The 23,335-nt window shown below is 36.1% G+C and overlaps 2 protein-coding genes and 1 long non-coding RNA gene across 4 annotated transcripts in view; 2 read left to right on the top strand and 1 right to left on the bottom strand.

Moving 5' to 3' along the window:
- Window positions 1-253: 253 nt before the first annotated feature.
- On the bottom strand, window positions 254-4,019 carry otx5 (orthodenticle homolog 5). Its single transcript, XM_048162035.1, has 3 exons — window positions 3,614-4,019; window positions 2,389-2,540; window positions 254-1,153 (listed from the first exon to the last, which is right to left on the bottom strand). The coding sequence occupies exons 1-3, from the start codon at window positions 3,708-3,710 to the stop codon at window positions 503-505; spliced, it is 900 nt and encodes a 299-aa protein (XP_048017992.1). The 5' UTR covers window positions 3,711-4,019; the 3' UTR covers window positions 254-502.
- LOC125249693 lies at window positions 3,833-15,819 on the top strand. The gene is made up of 3 exons (XR_007180605.1): window positions 3,833-3,947; window positions 5,622-5,745; window positions 15,579-15,819. It is a non-coding gene; the product is annotated as an uncharacterized LOC125249693 (long non-coding RNA).
- Window positions 15,820-18,507: 2,688 nt separating this feature from the next.
- The window catches only part of LOC125248826 (mitogen-activated protein kinase kinase kinase kinase 5), a 36,379-nt gene continuing 31,551 nt past the window's right edge, over window positions 18,508-23,335 (top strand). The window contains exon 1 of one of the 2 annotated variants that reach the window (XM_048160957.1): window positions 18,508-18,683. In XM_048160957.1, coding sequence (XP_048016914.1) covers window positions 18,588-18,683 — 96 coding nt within the window. In that variant the 5' untranslated portion in view covers window positions 18,508-18,587. The remainder of the gene's footprint in view (window positions 18,684-23,335) is intronic. The other variant, XM_048160956.1, reaches the window with a different exon arrangement.

The following is a 23,335-nucleotide window of genomic DNA, read 5'->3' as shown; positions in this document are numbered from 1 at the left end:
GTCAGATTGAGGTGTAAGTCACTGCTTTACTGAACGAGCTAAATAATTAAGAACCTGCTCGTTTATCTATCATCTACCTGCTACACTTCATTCGAAATAATCAAGATGGACACCAAAGGTCTGTTTACACCAGTAATGATGAGCATATCAGCTGGATTCTGATTGGCTGTCAATGTTTTTATCATTCATCAAGTGATTCCAATGATATCGTTCCTCTGTGTCGTTATCTATAAACTATAAATCTATACTGTTATCATCCTCTGTGCTCGACAGTCAGTTTTACTTCTGTCCACGCTTCATTTGTGCTTCAGAATATGGGTATGACGTGATCACCCTGATTCTTAAACATAAAGGATCTTCATCGATGTTGCCGTGAAGAACCTTTAACACTTCTACTGCACAACAGGTTCATTTTAAAATGCACAATAAGAAAACTGTTCACTGAAAGGTTCATCTGGAACCCTTATTTTTAAAAGCGCACTGACTTTCCCTTCTAAACGCCCTACAGGACCTGGAACTTCCAGGAGTTTTGGTCCTTGTAGTCCAGACAGTCCGCGGCGCTGAAGTTCAGTTTCCAGGACGCCGTTTGGTCTTTGTAGTCTAAGCAGTCGACGGCGCCGAAGCCCAGCGACGCGGCGGTGTAGCCCTGAGACGACAGCGACGCGGGCGACTGGCTGAGAGCGCCGCTCATGGAAGAGGCGGTGATGGGGCTGAGAGCGCCGCCGGTGGCCGACAGCTGCGGGTGCATGGGAGACAGGTACGAGCTGCAGTCCAGCCCTGTGAAATAGGACGAGGAGGTGGCGTAGCCTTGCCCGTAGGCCGGGGCCTGTGTGTAGGTCATGGGGTAGCCGCCGGAGCGCTGCAGGCAGGGTGTGCCGGAGACCGACAGCGGGTCCGGCAGCGGAGAGATGGAGGCCGGGCTCCAGATGGACACGGTGGCGCTGGTGCTGCTGGAGCTCGGGGTGATGGACGTGCCGGGTGGAGGTGGAGGAGGTGGAGGGCTGTAGGGGCCGTTGGTGCTGGCGCTGGCCTCGCTGACGCTGGGTTCACGGGCGGGCGACGACTTCTTCTTTGGGGGTCTGGGTTTGGTCTGGCCGCTGGTCTGCTGCTGCTGCTGTTGACGGCACTTGGCCCGGCGGTTCTTAAACCACACCTGCAAATAAACAGACAGTCGGGTTACGGTCCAGGACGCATGTAATGCATCTCTGACGCATGAAAGAGGCTCATGAAGTTCTCAAGTGTGGTTTGAAATTTGTTTATTTTTGTTTGTTGTTTATTTGTATTTCTGATATTCATTGGTGCTGTCAAATCGATTAATCACGATTAATCACATCTTACTTAAAACTTTGTAAATATATATATATATATATATATATATATATATATATATACACACACATACATATACATATATATATTATATATTAAGTTTTAAGATGTGATTAATCTAACTTAAACCTTTGTAAATATGTGTATATACGTACACACACATATATATATATATATATATATATACACACATATATTTACAAACTTGTAAGCTAGATGTGATTAATCACGATTAATCGTTTTGACAGCACCAATAAATATCAGAAATACAAATAAGCAACTAACAAAATAATCGATTAATCGTGATTATTCGATTACTAGCAATTAATCGATTTGACAGCACTAATATATATATGTGTGTGTGTGTGTGTGTGTGTGTGTGTGTGTGTTTATATATATGCTGTATGTGTTGTATATATCAGAAATACAAGTAAACCACAAACAAAAATAATCAATTAATTGTTATTAATCAATAATGTGTGGTTAATCGACTTGACAGTATATATATATATATATATATATATATCATAAAGACAAATAAACCACAAAAATAGATTAATCGATTACTTACGATTAATTGATTATATATATATATATATATATATATATATAACATTATTAACATTAGTTAACTTCATTAGTTAATATGAACTAACAATGAACAGCACTTTTAAAGCAATTATTTATTGTTAATTTCAACATTTACTAACACATTATTAAAATCAAAAGTTGTAGCTTATTTAATGGACCTGAGCTGTATTTATATTAACTAACATTAACAAAGATTAATAAGAACAAAATGCATAATAAATACATGTTTTTGCTTATTGTTGGCAAATGTTAGTTAATGCATTAACTTATGTTAACTAATGAGACCTTATTGGGTGTTTGCTGTGTGTGTGTAATTGATTACTAAATAATTATATAGTTAATTAATAATCAGTTGAATCTGATCAAAAAGTAAGTCGAATCTGATATGTTTCTCGATCACCTGCTGAAGCCAAGCATCTAAACCATGAGCTCCTGGTGTTCTTGAGCAGTCAGGTGTTCTGGACTCACCTGGACTCTGGACTCGGGCAGGTTGATCTTCAGCGCGACCTCTTCCCTCATGAAGATGTCCGGGTATCGCGTCTTGGCGAACAGCGCCTCGAGGATGTCGAGCTGCGCACGCGTGAACGTGGTTCTCTCGCGCCGCTGTTTGCGCGGAGTGTCTGAAAATAAACCACATAAACACCAACAGTTCAACATCTCGTCTTCAATGCGCATCTATCTATCTATCTATCTATCTATCTATCTATCTATCTATCTATCTATCTATCTATCTATCTATCTATCTATCTATCCACAAAATAATCGAAAATATAATTTATTCCAATTAAGCATCAATTTATGAATGTGATATGGTTTTTATTTAGTCCATAAACCTGATAATCAATGAACCGACGCGTTTATTTCATTTCTTGAAAAAGTCTAATATTTCCGACTCTGTGGATTAATAAAGCATATAATTGTTTAACTTTAATTGATTAAACTTGAAACTCGCATTATTTATCTCAATAGCAGCATTGATTATGATATTCATCCGTGTTAATTATTTCACATTTGGCGTTCATCTCAAACTAACAGACTTTTACGAAATAAACATCTTATATTTATACTATTTATATCATAATTATCGAAACCATGTTTTTATTTTTATTTATAAAAAAAACAATTGAAATTGTCGATGTGAATTTTCACATTCATCATTCTCATTTTCATATTTTAAAAGCCCATTTGAATGCATATTCGTTATTTTGACTGAACATTCGATTTTTAACCAATTTATTCAGAAATTCTATACAAGGTCAATTAAATATTATGTTCAATACATATGCCTAATCTACAAACTTTATATATTTTCGATTACAGTGACTGTATTAGTCGTGATAGAAGAATTATAAACGCACATTATTTTCTCATCATATTAAGACACAAAAGGGAGTGTAAATCATACTCATAATAACTCATGAATTAAAAAAACAAACGTTATAATATTTGGATTGCAGCATAGTATGTTTCATATTTATATTAAAATCGAATTTATATTTATAAATACTTCATTTTTTTCAGTTCCAGGTCGTTTTTTTTAAAGTAATAAAATAATATTACGGATAAGCACTTTTACGCGCAGTTTAAATGTCATTTTTACGCGTATTAAATATAACATCTGACATTTAAATTCTCATTATGACATAAAAAATGCATAAATCAAAAATGAAAACGGAGTTAAATAAATACTTACTGGGGTAACCGACGGCGGAGTGCAAGAGATCCATCCCGGTCCCGGACAGAGTCAGGCCGTTGACAGAGTAATGAGGCTGTTTCATGTAGGACATCATGACTATAAACTCTGTCTCTCTCTCTCTCCTCCTGTCTCCCTCTCTCTCCCTCTCTCTCTCCTTCTGTCTGTTTCTGGCTGTAATGGATCTTTAGTTTTACGCACGCTGATTGTCTGTCAGTTTAAAGTTGTTTTGTTTTGTTTTGATCTGAGATGCTGTATCACCGTGTGTCTGTGAGCTCCAGCGGGCATCAGCAGTCGGAGTGACCGGTGTCCGGTGCGGGTGTGCGGGTGTTCGGTGAGTCGGGCTGCGGTCGGTGCGCGTGTCTCCGTCTCCGTGTGATAGTGTTGAAGTGAGGAGGAGGAGGCGGCTAATTAGAGACTGACAAGACCTGAACAAACCCCTCCCTCCAAACCTCCCTCCATCCTCCCTCTCTCTCTTTCTCTCTCTCTCTCTCTCTCTCTCTCTCTCTCCCAGATTCAAGAAGTTATATAGAGTACCCTATATATTTGCGCAATCAATATATCATACAAGTATTGTGTTTGAATAAAGTATGTAAGTTAATAGTGTTTGTGTGAATCTTGTTTGACATTATGTAGCTCGAAATTTGAGTTAATTTGAGATTTGATATCATTTATTTATCTAAACTAGCACTCACTTGAATTAAGACGCAATACATCACTACCCAGCAAATAAAAATCGACTATATTTGTGTTTACTTTGCCATTAAGTCATGAAAACGTCATTTCTGAATGTTCTCTGGACGTTCAAAATATCCAGTTTTTAAAATGTTACGCGAACATTCCATTTTATCAACGAACATCGAACTAAAATATTTTTAGAACTTAAAATGTTACATATTTGTTATTTTGTTTCTCTTTGAGAACATTATTAACGAACGTTCTATTGATGTTACTAGAAGAATGTTTGTTCATAACCTTGAGAGAACCTTGTCAGAACGTTAGCTGGATATTTAAATATTGTATTTATTTCAAAGATTTAGCCTGTTTATTTCTAAAACATTGAAGAACAGGACTGTCTGACCATAATAGGTATTTATTTGGCGCTAGATTCAATTGTTTCAACCTCTGATAAAACGAAATTCACATCGCACGAGCGCAAAATAAATCGCCAGTCCAGTTTAATGGTCAGAGATGTAATGATGGTCTGTCTAATCGATAATATGCCCATGTTTTGGTGTAAAGTAACTGTTATGCGTTCAGTTTCAGAGCAGATTACACGTCACAGCCGCACAAAAACACATTTCATTATTTCACATCTCTGCAAAACACTGAAATAATTGGAGTGTGTGTGTGTGTGTGTCCAAACGGGATTAAAGAAACAAAAGGACCCAGTGTTCCACAAATCCCACAAATATCCACCACCATCAGCATCATCTCTCTCTCTTTTCCCTGTTTTTTTGTGTTATAGACTAATGAATGTTCATTTAAGTGTCTTTTGTGATTTTATATTTATATTTAGACTTGAGTTTGATCACACAAGACGTTGATACTTTTCTTAATTTAGTGCGTTTTGCGCACTTAAATATTAATAAAGGTAAAACCATGAGCATGCATATTTTGTACTTTAAAAAATAATTGAGTTATTTGTTCTTCTTGTGGCGTTTTACTAAGAAAAACAGCAAATTAATAATTAAAATCCATCCGCTCGTTTGTTCTTTAATGTTCCCCAGTTTCTCTGCGGTAATTTACAGCATTATTGTATAGCAGACAGTAGTTGTGTGTGAGTTTAGTGTCGTGAATCTCTGCTGTGTGACAGTATTGTCATATGATTGTCAGGATGTAAATGAGTGTGTGTAAAGCGGATTCTGCGCTTGTTAATTGAATCGGATTTCTTCTAGTTTCAAATCCACAGAAACTCTATAAGGGGTTTATCTGCAGATATAAAGAGACACAGACAGTATAACAGCCTCTGTTCAGACCTTTCATATCTGTCATATCTGTTTCATAGGTTCACCTGAAGCTCAGGCCGCGTCTCGAACTGGCGGAATACAACGCGCATCATCATCATCATCATCATCATCATCTTCATCACCATCACAGGATCAGGATTCATTGTGTCTGAAGGAAAGTTGGTGAGTTGAAACTCTTAATTTGGGGGGAAAACATCCTAAAACATGCACGCGCACGCACGCGCGCGCTCACTCTCAGACACCTGTTCGCGACCTTCGGCTTCTTGGTTAATATAGGAACAATTCAGGCTGATTGGGACACTTTTTGCCATTGAGATGACTGGACTGGGAAAAAGTGTCCCAGTCAACCTGATATAGACACTGCATGTCTAAAATTATAATATTGTTTTAGTTCACAGTGAGATATCAACCCTTTCTGAACACTTTATAAAACTCCCTCTTTTAATCTGTACCATTAACCCCTTTCTCTAGAAATGCAAAGAGTAATATATTTATATAGCAAATTAAAAGGACAAAAAAAATATAGATTTCTTGAAAAAAAACTGCAATATTTTATTTTTATTGCAAAGATAAAATGCTCTCTGGAAATAAAACCATATTTAATGTCATTAAAATAATCACATGTGTTAGAGATCTATCTATCTATCTATCTATCTATCTATCTATCTATCTATCTATCTATCTATCTATCTATCTATCTATCTATCTATCTGTTTGTTTTTCTATCTGTCTATCTATGGTTTGTTGTGTTGGAATTTTCCATGTCTTCTGAGCGAGTGGCACTAGGACCCAGCGCAGACTGAAATTAAGGACACATCCACCACATAAGAAGCTTACAGTATTTAATCTGCAGGGCCTAAAAAACACCACTCACACACACTCACACAAACACACACAAACTCACACACGCACAAACACTCAGCTCTTATTGCTACATGCTTGGACCAAATTGCACGGTCACATTTGTGTCCATAACTCTTTTCTGTGTTGATCAGTTCTGATGCTGCAAATGAATTATAGTTCTGTATAAAGTGAGTAAGTAGAAGTGTGTGAAAGCCTCTCTCGTGTCTCATATAGAGGGTTTGGAGAGAGCTGAACTCAGGCCGGGTGTTTCAGGGCCTTCAGGAGCCCATAGAGTCACACACACATCACAGCCGCAAAAACTCCAGAGGAAACTACTGGAAATAACTGTTAAATGATGGTCATTTTAATTGTAAAAGACAAGAAAATGATACAGTAACACCTGTTTATTGCAACAGTATAATTTCTCTCTTACATATATATATATATAACAGTTTTAAATTGTAAAATTTACAGGTTGTTCTATAAATATGTTTGCATTTTTACTGTATTTTTACAGAATTATTCAGGCAATCACTGCTGCCAGTGTTATTTTTCTGTAAAAAGGTCAGGATTTATTTTTTTTACTGTGTATTTTTGTCAACTACAACTAAAACCATTAAAAAATGCATTACTTGAAATAAAATAAACATTAACTGAAATAACATAAAATATATATAAAAACATATTATTTTCCAGTTAGTTGTGAAGTACTAAAATAAATAAAACTAAATAAATTAAAACTAAAAATATATAGACATATTTAAAATAATAATAATAATAATAATAATAATAAAGATAATAAAAATGACAAAAACAATTAAACAGTAAGTTCTCTCTTGGTCAACTTAAGTTAGATGCGATTAATTGTGATTAATCAATTTGTCACCACTATATATATATATATATATATATATATATATATATATATATATATATATATATATATATATTACAGTTTTAATTTAAATTTACAGGTTGTTCTGTAAATATTTTTACAGTTTTACTGTATTTTTTATTCTGGTAACCACAGCTACCAGTTTGTTTGGTTTTTTGTTCAGTAAAAACATCAGGATTTATTATTGTTAACTACAACTAAAACCATAAAAAAAAAAAATTAATTACTTGAAATAAAATAAACGTTAAATGAAATAACATAAAATATATATATAAAAAACATTATAAATATTATTTTCCAGTTAGTTGCCAAGGCAAGTGCTAAAATAAATAAAACTAAAACTAGACATAGACGTAGACATATTTTTTTAAAAATGACAAAGAAATGACAAAAACACTTAACAAAATGACTAAAGCTTTAACTGAAATTAAAATGAAAACAGAAAATACAAAAATAAAATTTTATTAAAATATTAACAAAAATGATATGTCAGTGATACTAAAATACTAGTGCATCAGTAAAACTGCTTGAATCTTAAAGTCTGTTCATGTCACATAGTTTTTGTTGTGTTTCTGTCTATCAAACAGTAGGTCATAGGTTCAAATCCCAGGGAATTCATCCTAATATGTACAGTATATTGTGAATGCAGTGTGTGCTGTTTTGGATAAAAGCATCTGCCAAATGCATAAACATAAACATGTTTACATTCATGCATTTTGCAGATACATTTTACCCAAACCGACTTATGTCGCATTCAAGGCACACATCTGATCAGCTCATGCATCCCCTGGGAATCGAACCCATGACTTTGTTGTTGCGAGCGCCATGTTTGAGCTACAGGAATATTTACACTCAAAATGTTCCAGCATCAGCTGTGTAAATCTGCTCTCTCTAACACCCTATCATGGTATTTACAGCACTGGATACGCACGCATAACACACACACATACACAGTTCAGCCGATTTGTCATAATATGCTTTATCTGAAAAGTAAGTATCTTACCTCGGGATAAAGAGGGGAAAGAGGCATTTGTAGTGTGATTGTGAGCAGAGGACGCGACAGAGAGAAGCAGACAGACACCGAGAATGAGAGGGGACGAGAAACACACCTGACTGAGACTTTTGAGTGGAGTTTATAGTGTCGGTACACCTGAGGAGATGCACAGAAGAACATGAGAGAATGAGACAGATATGATATGCTTGACAGGTACGTGCTGAGAGAGACGGATGAGCTGAAAGAAAAGGGCCGAGTGGAGGAAGAGGAAGAGGGTGGGCGGGGCTTATTCACCTCATGTTTGAGTGTCTCAAACTTGCTGATTTGTGCTTGTGGTTTGTGTTTATTAGTTGATGATGCTCCAGACATCTTGAGGTTACGGTTATGTGCGTTTGTTAGAGATGTTGAACTGTTACTCTTGAGTTTGTCTTCAGTGAACAGCAGAACTAAAGCTAGGGTTATTGCATGAAATGATGCATAATTTAATGTAATTACTACAGTAAGTACATGTAACGAGGACACTAAAATAAAGTGTAACACTTTACAATAAGGTCCCATTAGGTAACATGCTTACATTTTATTTAGTTACACTTTTACAGTGTCATTGCTGCGTATGTTACTATAATAATAACTATAAATTAAGCATAATTACATACAACTAACCCTAAAACAAACCAAACCCTAATCGTAACCTAGTAAGTACATGTAGTTACTTAATATTACTTAGTACTTAAGTAACAAAGTGTAACAAAGACATCTTAAAATAGTCTATTTTAAGGTGACATAGTTATATTGTACTTGATCAAATAAGTACTGAGTAATATTAATTAACTACATGTACTTACTGTAGAGTTAGGGTTAACGTTAGAGTTTGGTTTAGGGTTAGTTGCATGTAATTATGCATAATTTATAGTTATTTTTATAATAATTACACGTAATCTGTGTAACAAGGACACTTGTTACACAGTCCATTAATTAATATTAACAGATGCAGCTTTTGATTTTAATAATGTATTAGTAAAAGTTGTAATGAACTAAGAACTAAGATTTAAAAGTACTTTTTTTTATTGTTAGTTAATGTTATTAATGTCATTAACAAATGTTAAAAAAATGCATGTTAAATGTTAAACTAATGGAACCTTGAAGTGTTACCTAAATAATGTATAATAGAAATAAAATTCTATAAAAAAAACTTAGTTACAAATATTTTTAAAGAATCTTTAGCTGTAACAATTCTTTCATTAAAAACTCGTGTTCATCTCAGTGCATGTAAATTTACAATCTCTAAAACACAAACTCGCAGTTGTGAGAAATATGATGATGTCGTTTAGTGATTGTTTTGAAGACATTCATAGATGAGCTGATGAGACATATGAAGCATCTGGACTCAGACAGATTGATAATCCAGACAGCAGCAGGTGGCGTCTGAGTGTGTGTGTGTGTGTGTGTGTGTGTGTGTGTGTGTGTGTGTGTGTGTGTGTGTGTGTGTGTGTGTGGAGATTATGCAGGTCGACATGCTCTGTAGCTCTGATATAACCCTACACTCAACCAGTGCAAGACTGTGTTTTAATCACTAAAACACTAGAGCTGCTGTTATATAGTGAATATAGTGTTCAGTATTGGGGGTAAAACATTACAAGTAATGCAAGTTACGTAATCAGATTACTTTTTCAAGTAACTAGTAAAGTAATGCATTACTTTGAAATTTACAACAAAATATTTCTTTTTCAAATAAGCAACACAAGTTACTTTGATTTCCTATGTAATGACTTTAGATAAACACCACATTTGAGATTACTTTTTTGTTTTTATTCCTGAAGTGTTGCACTGCGTCCGAAATTAATTTTACTTTTGGAGTGTTAGGGCCTTTACATTTGCCAAAAATAAAACGTTTCTGTTTTTTTTTTTTTTTTGTTATTAAAAACAAAAAAGTAAGCCCAGCCCAGGTGAGAAAAAGTAACACAAAAGCAACGTAACGGATTACTTTCCATAAAAAGTAACTAAGTAACGCAATTAGTTACTTTTTGATGGAGTAACGCAATATTGTAATGCATTACTTTTAAAAGTAACTTTCTCCAAAACTGATAGTGTTTCATAGACATGATGCACAGTGAGTGGACCTTATTCACTAAATAACACCAGTCTAATTGCATAAATAATAAAAATATTCAGAACATAATGTTGCTTAAAACATGATTCAGTGATTGGTGTCGTCATGCGCTAGTAAAAGTTTACTATTTCAAAAATACTATATCAGTTTTTCGACTTCAAAATCTCATGTTTCATTAAATGTGTTTGTTACCATTTAATTGTAATTGTTTGTGATATTTACTAGCAATTTCTGAGTGAAAATTGTTTCTACACCATTTTTTTTTCAGTGAGTGGTGTGATGTGAATTAGGATAGTTGAAGTAACACTTTTAAAATATAAAAAATATGGTTACACTTAATATTAAGGTGTCCTTGTTTCAGTGTAATTATACATTTAAGTTTACTATACATTTACTTATTATAGGGTTAGAGTTTTTTTAGGGTTTGGTCAAGAGTTAGTTGCATGTAATTATGCATAATTTATTTTTATTTTTATAGTAACTACATGTAACAAGAACATTAAAATAAAGTGTTACCAAAATAATTTTAGTTAATGTTCATTTCAACATTTACTAATACATTATTATAATCAAAATCTGTTAATATTGTTTAATGGACCTGAGCTGACATTACCAATCATCAGATGTGTTTTTATTAACATTAACAAAGATGAATAACAAATGTAATGCTGATTGTTATCTAATGGGACTTTATTGTAAAGTGTTATCGTAGTTGTGTTTAACTTCAGTGACTTGAGCAGGTTTAAAGTTAAATATAATTGAGACTGCACAGTGTTTGTGATGTTGTTGAGCAACAGGAAATGAGTTAACACAACAATGATGTCTTGTTCTCGCGGCGTGTGTGTGAGTTTAAAGCAGATATGGAGTCTCATTCACAGAGACTGATTAATAAGCTCGAGTTCGATTGTGTTAATTGAGCACGCGTCTCACACACACACACTCAAGCCATGTGTCCCAGCATAAGCCTTCATGCATGAGCGCACAACAGATTATGTTTGTGCTTGGGTACATTGTGTATGTGCGTGTGTGTGTGTGTGTGTGTGTGCAGTGCTGGTGCTGATGGGGGTCAGGGGTCGGGTTGGTGGTACAGTGCTAATATGGGGACGCGTGCGTGTGTGTTTGTGTCCAGATGGCATCAGGGTGATGAAGAGAATGGCAGTAATGCAGCAAGTGGAACAGTAGCACTAATCCGCCTCCATCTTGCACGTGCCACGCAAACACACACACACACACACACACACACACAAAAACTCACACACACACTTATATATGTGGTTTGCAGGGACTCTCCATAGGCATAAAGGTTTTTATACTGTACAAACTGTAAATTCTGCAATTAAAAAAATAACATTTAGTATGTTTTTAAGCCATTTGTTTTATGAGGACATATGAAGTGTTTATGTTGTAATACTCATGTCATTATAAACATTTGTATCCTCATACACATGCACTCACACACACTTACACACATTCACACACACTCACACGCACTCAATTTTCTGAATTTTCTGCATCATTACTCCATTCTTCAGTGTCATTTATGATTATTATCAGTGCTGCGCTGCTTCAGATTTCTGTGGAAACCGTGAAACAGTTTAATAATTAATATTTCATAATAGTTCAGCACTTGACTTGAGTTTTTATGATTTTCAAGTCCCATTTTGTATTTATTTATGTGGAATAAATATAGATATTTCACACATTTCATGTGAAATGGACCTAACACCAGGGCCAGAAATTAAAAAGAGTAAAACCAATACTGCTACTTTTCAGGAAATGGAAAAAAATTGGGGGGGGGAATTTTATTTTATTTTATTTTTTCAAATTATTGAATACTGTGTTGATATTGTGGCTTCATATATATATGATCATATGCTTACATGTGATCTGAGGCAGTGAGTGCATTACATTACATTTTCATCAACTTACACGTTATTACGTTTATTGTTGTAGCTTTGGGGGCGTTCACTTTTTTCTGTCATGTTATGAAAGACTAAAGTGCTTAAGACAGTATTGGCTATGACTCGATGACAAATGCTAGACTAAAGACACTCTTCTCCGCACCTCAGATACGTAAAACACTTGCCTATATAGTGTTTGTTGAGTAAAAAAAAACACTGTACTTATTCAAACAAACAGTTCTTCATTTATCTTTGCATTGCAAACAAGCAGAGATGTGCGGCACTTCATTCAGGATAGAGGAGGAGTGGAGTTACATTTACATTCAATCATTTAGCAGACACTTTTATCCAAACTGACTTATAAATGAGGAGAACAATACAAGCGATCAAACCAAACAAGTGTTGTGACTAGTCACAGTTAGTCCAGCACTAAGTGTAGTAAGTGGGTCAAGTGTTGACGGAAAAGATGCGTCTTCAGCCGTTTCTCGGGTTGAGTTAGGCAGGTCATTCCACCAGCAGGGAACCATCCAGAAGAAGGTGATTTTGTGCCTCTCAGCAATTGGCAACCAGTTCAGACTGATGAGGAGAGGTGTGACGTGTGCTCTCGTTAAAGACGAGCTGCATTCTGGATCAGTTGCAGAGGTTTGACAGTGCATGCTGGAAGCCCTGCCAAGAGAGCATTACAATAGTCCAGTCTGGATAGAACAAGAGCTTGGACTAGGAGTTGTGTAGCATGCTCCTATAGGAAGGGTCTGATCCTCCTAATGTTGTATGAGGCGAATCCCAACATCTAGCTACTGGGGTACCTCAGGGCTCGGTACTGGGACCACTTCTCTTCTCCATCTACATGTCATTTCTGGGATATGTCATTCAGAAACATGGTTTTTCCTATCACTGCTGAGCTGATGACACAAAATTTTTCCCTTTCAGCAGGTAGCTGCTCGCATCTCGGCCTGCCTGACAGACATTTCTGCCTGGATGAAGGACCGCCACCTTCAACTCAACCTTGCAAAGACGGAACTGATTGCGTCTCGGCCAACCCAACCACAACAGGCAGTTTTAGCAATGTGGTCTATGATGTTTAACTGATCATCAATCACAACTCCAAGGTTCCTGGCTGTCCTGAATGGAGTTATGGTTGATGAACCTAGCCGAATGGAGAAGTTGTGATGAAGTAGGTTGGCTGAGACCACAAGCAGTTCTGTCTTTGCAAGTGGTGGTCCTTCATCCAGTCCAAAATGTCTGTTGGAAGGCTGAGATGCGAAAAGCTACTGTCGGATCATCTGACTGGAATGAGAGGGAGAGTTGAGTGTCATCAGCTCAGCAGGGATCAGAAAAACCATGTTTCTGAATGACAGATCCTAGTGATGACATGTATAAAGAAGAGAAGCGGTCCCAGCACCGAGCCCTGAGGCACCCCAGAAGCCTCTGCACAACATTTATAGCATTAGAGTGAAATAATAATAATAATTAAATCTCCTCATCTTTTTTTTCTCAAATGGGGCCACAAAGGCCACTTCTGATGAAGTGTTTCATTAAGAGAAACAGTAAATGTTAGTAATTATGCACACACTCTCTAACAGGTTAAGTTGTGATGTAATGTTGCTTGTTTGCTGATGTGTTCAACTGTACACCTGCAGATAATGCTTCTGGTTTGACCGTTTCTACAGTCGTCTGTCAATGTGATGATGCTCAAACTGCTGCTGTGTGTTTATTAAATGGTCAAACAAGGTGCTGGACTGATCTGAACTCCTGATACACACACACACACACACACACACACACACACAGTCTCACAATGGTTCTCTGATTCTTAATTGGCAGTGTAATCCTGAGGAATGTCTCTAATTAGCAAATACTGAAGTTCAGATTCTTACCAGCCTGTTCCTGCACAACACAGACACACACACACACACACACACACACACACACACACACACTTGTATATATGGTTTACAGGGACTCTCATTAGGCGTAATGGTTTTTATACTGTACAAACTGTACATTCTCTCCCCCACTACCCCTAAACCTAACCATCACTGGAAACATTCTGCATTTTTACATTTTTAATAAAACATTGTTTAGTATGTTTTTAAAGCTATTTTAAATATGAGGACTCATGAAATATCCTCATATTTCATGTTTACGTCATAATACCAGTGTAATACCCATATCATTATACACGTGTCCTCATAAATCATCAAAACAAGCATGCACACACACTCACACACTCACATAAAGTGTTTTTTTATTTTAAATTATATATTTACTAACACAATGAAAATGTTTTTCAATAAATATTTTTTGTCAGATGTAACATTTCTGAAGACTAGTATTCCAGCTAACAGCGAACATTCTCAGAAATGCAGCTAATGTTCTGGGAAGGTTCTCTCAAAGTTATGAACAAATGTTCTTCCAATAACGTTAATAGAACATTTGCTCAGAGTTTTCTAGTCTTTAATAATGTTCTCAAAACATCAGCACAAAAGTGAATGAACAAAAAGTTTTATGAGTATATGCATTTTTGTGATTTATGAGGACACAAATGTGTATAATGTCATGGGTATTACACTGGTATTGCAATGTAAACATGAAATTTGATTACATTTATTATATGAGTCCTCATATTTAAAATATACTAAACAATGTTTTATTAAGAATGTAAAAATGTGCACAGTTTTCTGTGATGGTTAGGTTTAGGGGTAGAGTTGGTGTGGGGGGATTATAAAAACCATTACGCCTATAGAATGTCCCCACAATTCACAAAAACAAACGTGTGTGTGTGTGTGTGTGCTGCTGACACACTGCTGACGTTAAATCCAGATTAGAGTGGCTAAAACAGGCTGCAGGACTGATGCATGAACCCTAATACACAGACCCGCTGTCACCCTCAATAACTCACACACACACACACACACACTTGATTATGGGGCCGTGAGCTGAACCAGCACAGCCTGACACAGACGAGACGATGTGGAGACATTCGTGTTTCCAAACGTCTGCATAACACAAATCTGATCGGATCGATCAAACAACAGAAATAACTGATAAACTAAAGACTAGTTGAGTTTAGATGCAGCCGCCGCACACAGTATCTGTTTGTGCACCTTATTAAATTATTAAATAAATCCGCTTGATTTGATTTCTAATGACATTCTGACATTTATACATGTGACTGAAGTGATCAGATATGTTTGAGTTTGATTTAGATCATTCTGCCGTTCTCTGATGTGCTGTTTATCTGTGTTTCAGGGTTCATTACTGTGGATTCAACCTGTTTCTCCTTCACTGCTGCACAGAAGCTTCTAGTGTTTGATACAAGGATCATTTCAGGGATATTTTTCCAATTATCTGTCACATAAAAAACATCACCGTAGAACAATCTCTTTCTTTAATGACACTCAGGAAAATGTCTAAAGATCTAATCTGATCTCATTCTGTACTTTATTTATGTGCCTTTTATTAATAAAAAGCAACAATTAAAAACATTAAAGTACATGTCTTAGTATGATTCATCTTATATCTAAATCAAAATGTGTTAAATTCATATTTAGTTGTTTTAAGTTTTCAATTAACAATCTTTGTTCTACAAATGTTTGAAATAAACTAAAAATCAAGCTTAGTTCATACTTGATGTTCTTTATACGTTTATTTCATGGTTACACAGTTTTTCATTGGTGCGGTTGAATCAGAACACAAATGAACCCGCAGCTCAAATAGAGCCGTGATGGTTTATAATAGACGCATCACTGTCAAAGTCAATCTGAGACTATATCTGTCCGCTGTAACCCGCTTTACACGTCTGTGAACTCTAAACAAACAGACTGAGATGAACCGACTCTCACCGTCACACGGGTCTAAACGTCAGAACTGAACTGAGAGTCCAGGGAAATTACGTTTGAAATGAGGAGACAAACAGGACGCAGAACTGCAATTAGAATTTTAATGTAACGGTAGAAATTGACAATTTTGGAATGTTGGTTTGACAAAAACTTGACTTTTAACATCAAAAAATGTTTAAAGCCTTTTAGAATTTAGATAGATAGATAGATAGATAGATAGATAGATGTTTATTTGAGTTTCAGAGTGTCAGAAATATTACAATATTATGTGTTGTGCATAACGTTTATGTTTGTTGACATCTTATAACACCCCGTTTCCTGAAAAGTTTGGACATTTTGTAAAACAATACAATCTAGAATCTGGGATTTGTTAGTTCTCTTTAACCTTTATTTAATTGACAAAAGTATGAAAAATATAACATCTTCACTGGCCAAATTAATTGTATTTTGTAAATATAAACACATTTTGATTTTGATGGTTGCAACACACTCCAACAAAAGCTGTGATAAAGGCAAAATAAAAGTGAAAAGACTAGAATATCCAAGTTAAACTGTTTTGAAGCAGTCCACAATAGCAGGTGAATTGATAATTGGAAGTCTTGGCAAGGAAATATGGGTCACGGCTCACCACTTTGTGTCAAATATCATGAGAAAATTGTCAGACAATTAAAAAAAATCACATTTCTCAATGCAAAATTGCAAGATTAGTCTTTCACCATCTACCAAACATAATATTGTGAAAAGATTCAGGGAATCCAGAGAAATCTCAGTCCGTGTAGAGCAAGGCAGGAAACCTCTGTTGGATGTGCATGACCTTTGACCCCTCAGATGGCATTGCATGAGAAACCATTATGCTGTTAAATACAGCCACATGGGCTCAAAACCAGTGTCAGATGAGTCCACATTTCAGCATGCTTTTGGAAATGTTCCAAAGACGAAAGGGACCATCCAGACCATCAGCGACAGGTGCAAAAGCAAACATCTGTGATGGTATGGAGATACATCAGTGCAGACGGCATGGGTGACCTGCATATGTGTGAAGGTACTTCACATGCATATGTGTGAAGATACTATTGACATTGAGGCATATGCTGGGACATCTCGTAATCACAGTAGACTAACTGTGACACACTGTAAATAGCTGGCAGTTTGTGACTCTATTCAGAATGTAAATCTCCTTTACAGTTACTAACACTTTACATTAAAAAAGTGAAACAGTAAACATTATTCCATTATTATAATTAATGCAAACGGTAGTGTGCTGCTGCATGTGTGTTTATCCTGTGCTGCCTCCTGCTGGTGATCATGCAGCATCTCAGTTCTGCTGTTTCTGATTTTTTTCATAATGATATGCAGCCGCGCACATTTAATATCTGATCAAACTGTTGCCGTTAGAACATCCGCAGAGATATCACAGAAACTGAATCCAGTGAAGCTGCTGAAGAAGCTTCATTCCCTCCTGCTGCAGATCAAAGGAGTGTGAAGAGCTGAAATCGTCATGATGACGACCGTCAGGAGTTCGTGCATTAATTCTGCTGCATTACTGTACAGGAAGCTCTGCAGCGCTGAAGGTGTTCCACAGCAAACCAGACACACACACACACACACACACACACACACACACACACACAGTCACAGTCACAGTCACTCACTCTCAATTCAAGAAAAGTAGTAACGTCTAACGTTTTGTTAATGTTACTTGCTTTAGAACGTTCAAAAGTAACGTTCCAATAATGTTTGAAGAATGATAAAATGGAACGTTCTACTTCACATTCGCATAACAAAAAAAGATTTCAATTTAATTCAGTTCAATTTAAAGTACATTATTTGCATGATTGTGTTTGCAAATCATATTGCCAATACATTACATAAAACAAGTAATGACAAGGAAATATACAATAACTTCCCATAAAAATGCAAAATAAGGTGCTAAGTATTGAATAAATATAAGACATTATATTTCTGACCCCATTGGCAGATATTTGTTCTTTTTTAAGCACAATTTTAATACATAACTTATTATCTTCAGTCATTTTGCTTCTCCAGTAAATGTATCTTGATTTAAGAATGTTTAGATATTTGTATATTGAGATAAAAACATCATTTTAATGCATCTGGGTCTAAAAGTGCACAAGGTTTAGTTTTGTTTCTCTCTCTCTGTTGTGTCTGTTTGATTCTCCAACACACAACAAATAGGCTAAAGTGATATACTTTCACACTTTGGTTTTAAATTCTCAAACTCTCTTTCTCTCTCTCTCTTACACACACACACCCTAAACAGGAAATAAAGCAAGATGTAAATGAGGTGAGAGAGAGGAAGAGGTTGTACATTCTAGTGTGTGTGTGTGTGTCAGTTTCCCTGCAGCAGTGATCACATACACACACACTCATGCTGTGAGTGGTGGTGTGTGTTCGTGTGATGATGGACGCTCTGGAGATCTCCACACGAAACCCTCAGGATGACTTTGAGATTCTGCTGCGTGTTGGTGGAGGAACATATGGAGAAGTTTATAAGGTACCTGCTTCACTCCTGAATCTCTTTCTCTGCCTTTCTGCCCAATTCACGGCTTTTAAAGAAAAGGGTTTATAAAGAAGAGTAGTGTGTGTGTGTGTGTGTTGGTATTTGGGGTAAAAGTTCTGTTGTCTCAGTTTAGCTATACTGTTGAAATTGTTGTGTGTTGTTTCTGATCATTCACTCACTTTAATGTGACACGATGAGCCACAAACATTCAATCTTAAATGTGCTGATCACAAATATTCTGTTTGTTTCATGCCTGTCTCTCTCTTTCTTTCTCTTTCTCTCTTTCATTTTTAAGGCTCTATTTGTCATCTGCAACTAAATGTGTGTGTAACTCTTTTCACACTTACTCATGAGTGAAGGCGTGTGTGTGTGTACAGCCATATTTTGAGGACTAATTTGTACAAAAAGTGAGCTAGATCTGAAAAAAAACTCACAAAACCTTTTTTGATGACATCCTCATATGTAAAACAGTATATAAATAAGGTCAATTGAACATTGTAAAAATGCATGAGGTTTCCTGTTAGGGTTAGTGTGTGTGTGTGTGTTAGAGTTAGGTTATAATATTTATAACTAGCTGTATGTTAAAAAAAAATAGGAAGTCTTTCAATATCCCCATCTATATATCCGAGTTTGTGTGTGTATCTGTTGGTTCATGGGTCAAAAGCGCCACATCCGCTCTAATGTCACAGGCCTGTGAAGGTCACACTGGAGATCAGAACCGGCGCTGATCCGAACGCCAGCATCATGTGCCCAGGAACATTCTGGAAAGGTTCTCTCTAAGTTATGAACAAACATTGTTCCAGTAACGTTAATAGAACATTCATTTAGAGTTATCTTGCCTTTAATAATGTTCTCAGAATGTTGGTATAAAAACATTATTTATTCCTGAAATGTTTTAGTTGGATGTTCGTTTAACATTTTTAAATGTTTCTACTTGTTTCAGAACATTTAGACAACTTTCAAAAGTAACGTTCATATAATGTTTCCCATGATTGCAAAATGAAAACATTAAATGTTTAAAAAAAAAAAAACTATTGGTTATGTGAATGTTAAGGGAACATTCCATTTTATCATTCTTCAAACATTATGGGAATGTTACTTTTGAATGTTTTCTGAACAAGTAGTTACATTTAAAAAATGTTTGAACTAAAAAAAAAAAAAACGTTTTTGTGCAAATTTTTTTGAGAACATTACTAAAGGCCAGATATCATCGAATGAACACTAGAAAACGTTTGTTCGTAATTTCGAGAGAACCTTGCTAGGGGTGCGTTTTCCATACAATGACGTAACTCGCTGCTTCACTACCACAGTATGATGCATCGTTGAACAAATCAGCTAGCTAGTTACGACTGTTTCCCAAAACTGTACTGTCGAAAACCTGTCATTCAGTAATAACATCTTTAAATAAATTAGTTTGGAATCGAATTAATGCTAGATTTTTTTGCTATAAATTATGGACATGGCATCTGAGGACTAATTCTCATTTTTCTCAGTTATTTTGCTTTAGATTTAATCATCGGCTCGTTCTTACATACTAGAGCATGTACGCACATGTCAAAGTCCCTTTAAGACGAGTCGTTTCATTCGGCGGCCATCTTTGAAACACCTCTCGGGCATGCAAGTGCAGCTCCTATCTCTTTGAATGGAGAAACATCAAATTCTCCAAAGCCGTTCTCCAAGCTTTCAAATAAATTTCATATTTGAAATCACCAATGAAATCTTACAACAACTGTCTCATAAAAATTGTGTTTCTAAATGCTCGAATCATGACAAAAACTGTATTTTTCAGGCTGGATCAAGAAAATGCGAATGCGCAGTCCTAAGCACGTATCTGATTGTTTCTATAGGAACCGGAGCTTCTGACGTGATGACTTTACCAGTCGCTGATTGGCTCTTATTTAGGAGGCGGGACTTATTCGGCCATATTGCGAGTTGCACTTTCTCCCATTCATAATAATACGAGTGCACCATCTTTATATTTATAGTCTTTGGCACAAAAACGGTGCTTAAAATATCTTGACAAACTAAAATATGTAAATGCCATTTGTATACATATTCGAAATAAAAGATATGCATTGTACTTATAATGTCAGCTTGCTTATTTTGTTCAAAATAACGATCATAAAGTCCTAAAAGTCATAAAAACAATAAAGTATTCTTCTAACCACAGCTGGAGAGCTGTCGTTCCAACCACACAAGTTTGCGATGCAGCTTGCAAATGTTCTTTTGAATTATGTTTTCGGGAAACACCTAATTATTAGTACTATGTTAGTACAACGGAACTTGCGATTTCGATGGCTAACGATGCTTTTGGAAAACGCACCCCTGAACGTTCCCTGCTAGATCTGACCAACTCATTCAGAGACGTGAAGGGGGATTATGTGACTGTGATGTCATGGTGTTCTCAGTGTGATGTCATTGTCAGGAAGCGCATGTGATTCCTGTCATTATAGAGCTGCAGTGTGTTGTCCAGTTTTCAGTCATGATGATAGAGCTCCATTATCCATCATCGTCGTCGTCGTTCAGGCTTATTTACTGTAAAACACGACGCGGCTGTAGAGGAGCGTGTGGTGTAGATGCACCGCACCACTGCTTCCTCTTTCCTCTCAAAAGCACCTTTGTGTGTGTGACGATGTTTCACCTGTAGCAGCTAGTAAAATACTCCAGAGTGAGCAAACACTGGCCGTGAACCCCATCTGTGCCATTTTAGAGACTAAACATTAACAGCTTTTCATGCTTCACCATCACTGCTGTGTTTCACAGCCGAGCATCTGCAGTATGCAAATCAGAAAGAGTGCATCATCCGTCTGTCTCTCTCTCTCTGAACGATTTGCTGTGATGTCGAATGGAAATGATTTTATGTCCTAGATTTGTCAGCACAAAGTAAATATGACATCAGCAACTTCATTAAAGCGAGAGTAGGTAACACTTTTTGCAACACTGGTTGAAACTCTCTTCACATCCTGATAGCAATCAATAACAGAAGTGGTCTAAATATTTAAAAAATGTACATACAACTTCTTTGAAAGTCTCAGGACCAAAACATATTCATCCAATCGTTGCATTCGGTCCGGATGTCCTACCTGCCTGGGTGTAGTTATTTGCATAACTACGCCCACCCCTCCCCAAATTGTTAATGAATATCCTAAGTATATACGAATGATATTAATTTAAAGTAAGCTATATCCGACCTGAAATCGGGTCAACCCAATTTGTCACTACACCGGTGTGGTAAGAAATCGACCCCCACCAGGAATCAGGTCTCCTTTAGTACCCCGAGCGATCCCATTGGTTCAACTGACTTTGAATGGGTAGTATTTTTAGCACCTGATTACAATTCCTGCAAAATCACATTATGATTTATGTCATTTAAAATGCATTATAATGACCATTAATGTCTTTTATATTACATTGTTCATATACTAGTATATAACTGAAGCTATAGATTGTGAAATCAAGCATTTCTTGTTCTTGATGTTTTTAGATAGCTTATATGCTAGCTCACTGCTCACTGCTCATATACTATATTTGGTATATTTTTTTGTTTTTGCAAATTAATAATGTTTTTGTGTACTTAGCATGACAATTAATTTATTACAAATGTAGTATGTTGCAACAATCCTTATCCTTAAAAAATTATAATTTTTTAGGCATGATTTTGTGTTTCCAGTTTGTTTTATTATGCAATACATATGCATTCATTTTATATTTAAAGTATGTTGTTTGTGCACTTAATGTAATAAACATCATACAATAGTGAAATAGATTATAATTAGTCATCACGATAACAACCCTTGATCAGACATTATGATTATGGTCCTAAAAGGAGATCTGATTCCTTGCTTGATTTCTCATGACACTGTAAACAAACAGTAGCCACCTTTTACAGCTCCTCCTGGACCAAAACAATGAGCTTATGCTGTGTTCATGCCATAATTACCGTACTTAAGAGATCGCAACCTGTGATGTTCTGCTCTGGAGCTGTTCACAACCTCAGACTCAGCTTTTCTATGTCAATACTATCAACGGCGAAATCAATCTGCAGCAGTCAGGTGGTACAAGAGCTCTGTAAGTTTTTTTACATTCATTATTATTGTAATTTTATGCGATTTGAGACATGAGGTAATTTAATGCTTTGCAGGGTGGGATCTTATGATTTTAAAGGTGCAGTGTGTACATTTTTGCGGCATCTAGCAGTGAGGTTGCGAATTGCAATATAGAGACGCTACAGTGGCCAACACACAACAAAGATGACATCGTCTGAGACAGAAGACAGTAGCCAGTCAAGTAAACACGCTCTGTAGAGCAGTTTCTCCATTTAGCACTACTGTAGAAACATGCCGACGCGAAATGGCGACATAACATGTAAAGGGACCCGCGATGTATGTAGATAGAATTGGCTCATTCTAAGGTAATACAAACATACTGGTTCATTATGTAAGGTCTTTATGCACCACTGAAAGCATAGTTATGTGTATAATATTGCATTTCTGTCAATAGGTCCTCCTAAAATTTACACATTCCACCTTTAAAGCCAGCTTTCTATTGCTAGCCTCTGCGAAACTGCACACCTTAGCTTTAATGTCCTGATGTCTCTTACAGGATTCTGTCATCATGTATTCACTCAGTACAAAAGGAGATATTTT

Source organism: Megalobrama amblycephala, linkage group LG16, assembly GCF_018812025.1.
Source record: "Megalobrama amblycephala isolate DHTTF-2021 linkage group LG16, ASM1881202v1, whole genome shotgun sequence".
Taxonomy (NCBI): domain Eukaryota; kingdom Metazoa; phylum Chordata; class Actinopteri; order Cypriniformes; family Xenocyprididae; genus Megalobrama; species Megalobrama amblycephala.
The sequence above is the reverse complement of the archived record's forward strand: the minus strand, read 5'-3'. Positions and strand labels throughout refer to the sequence as shown.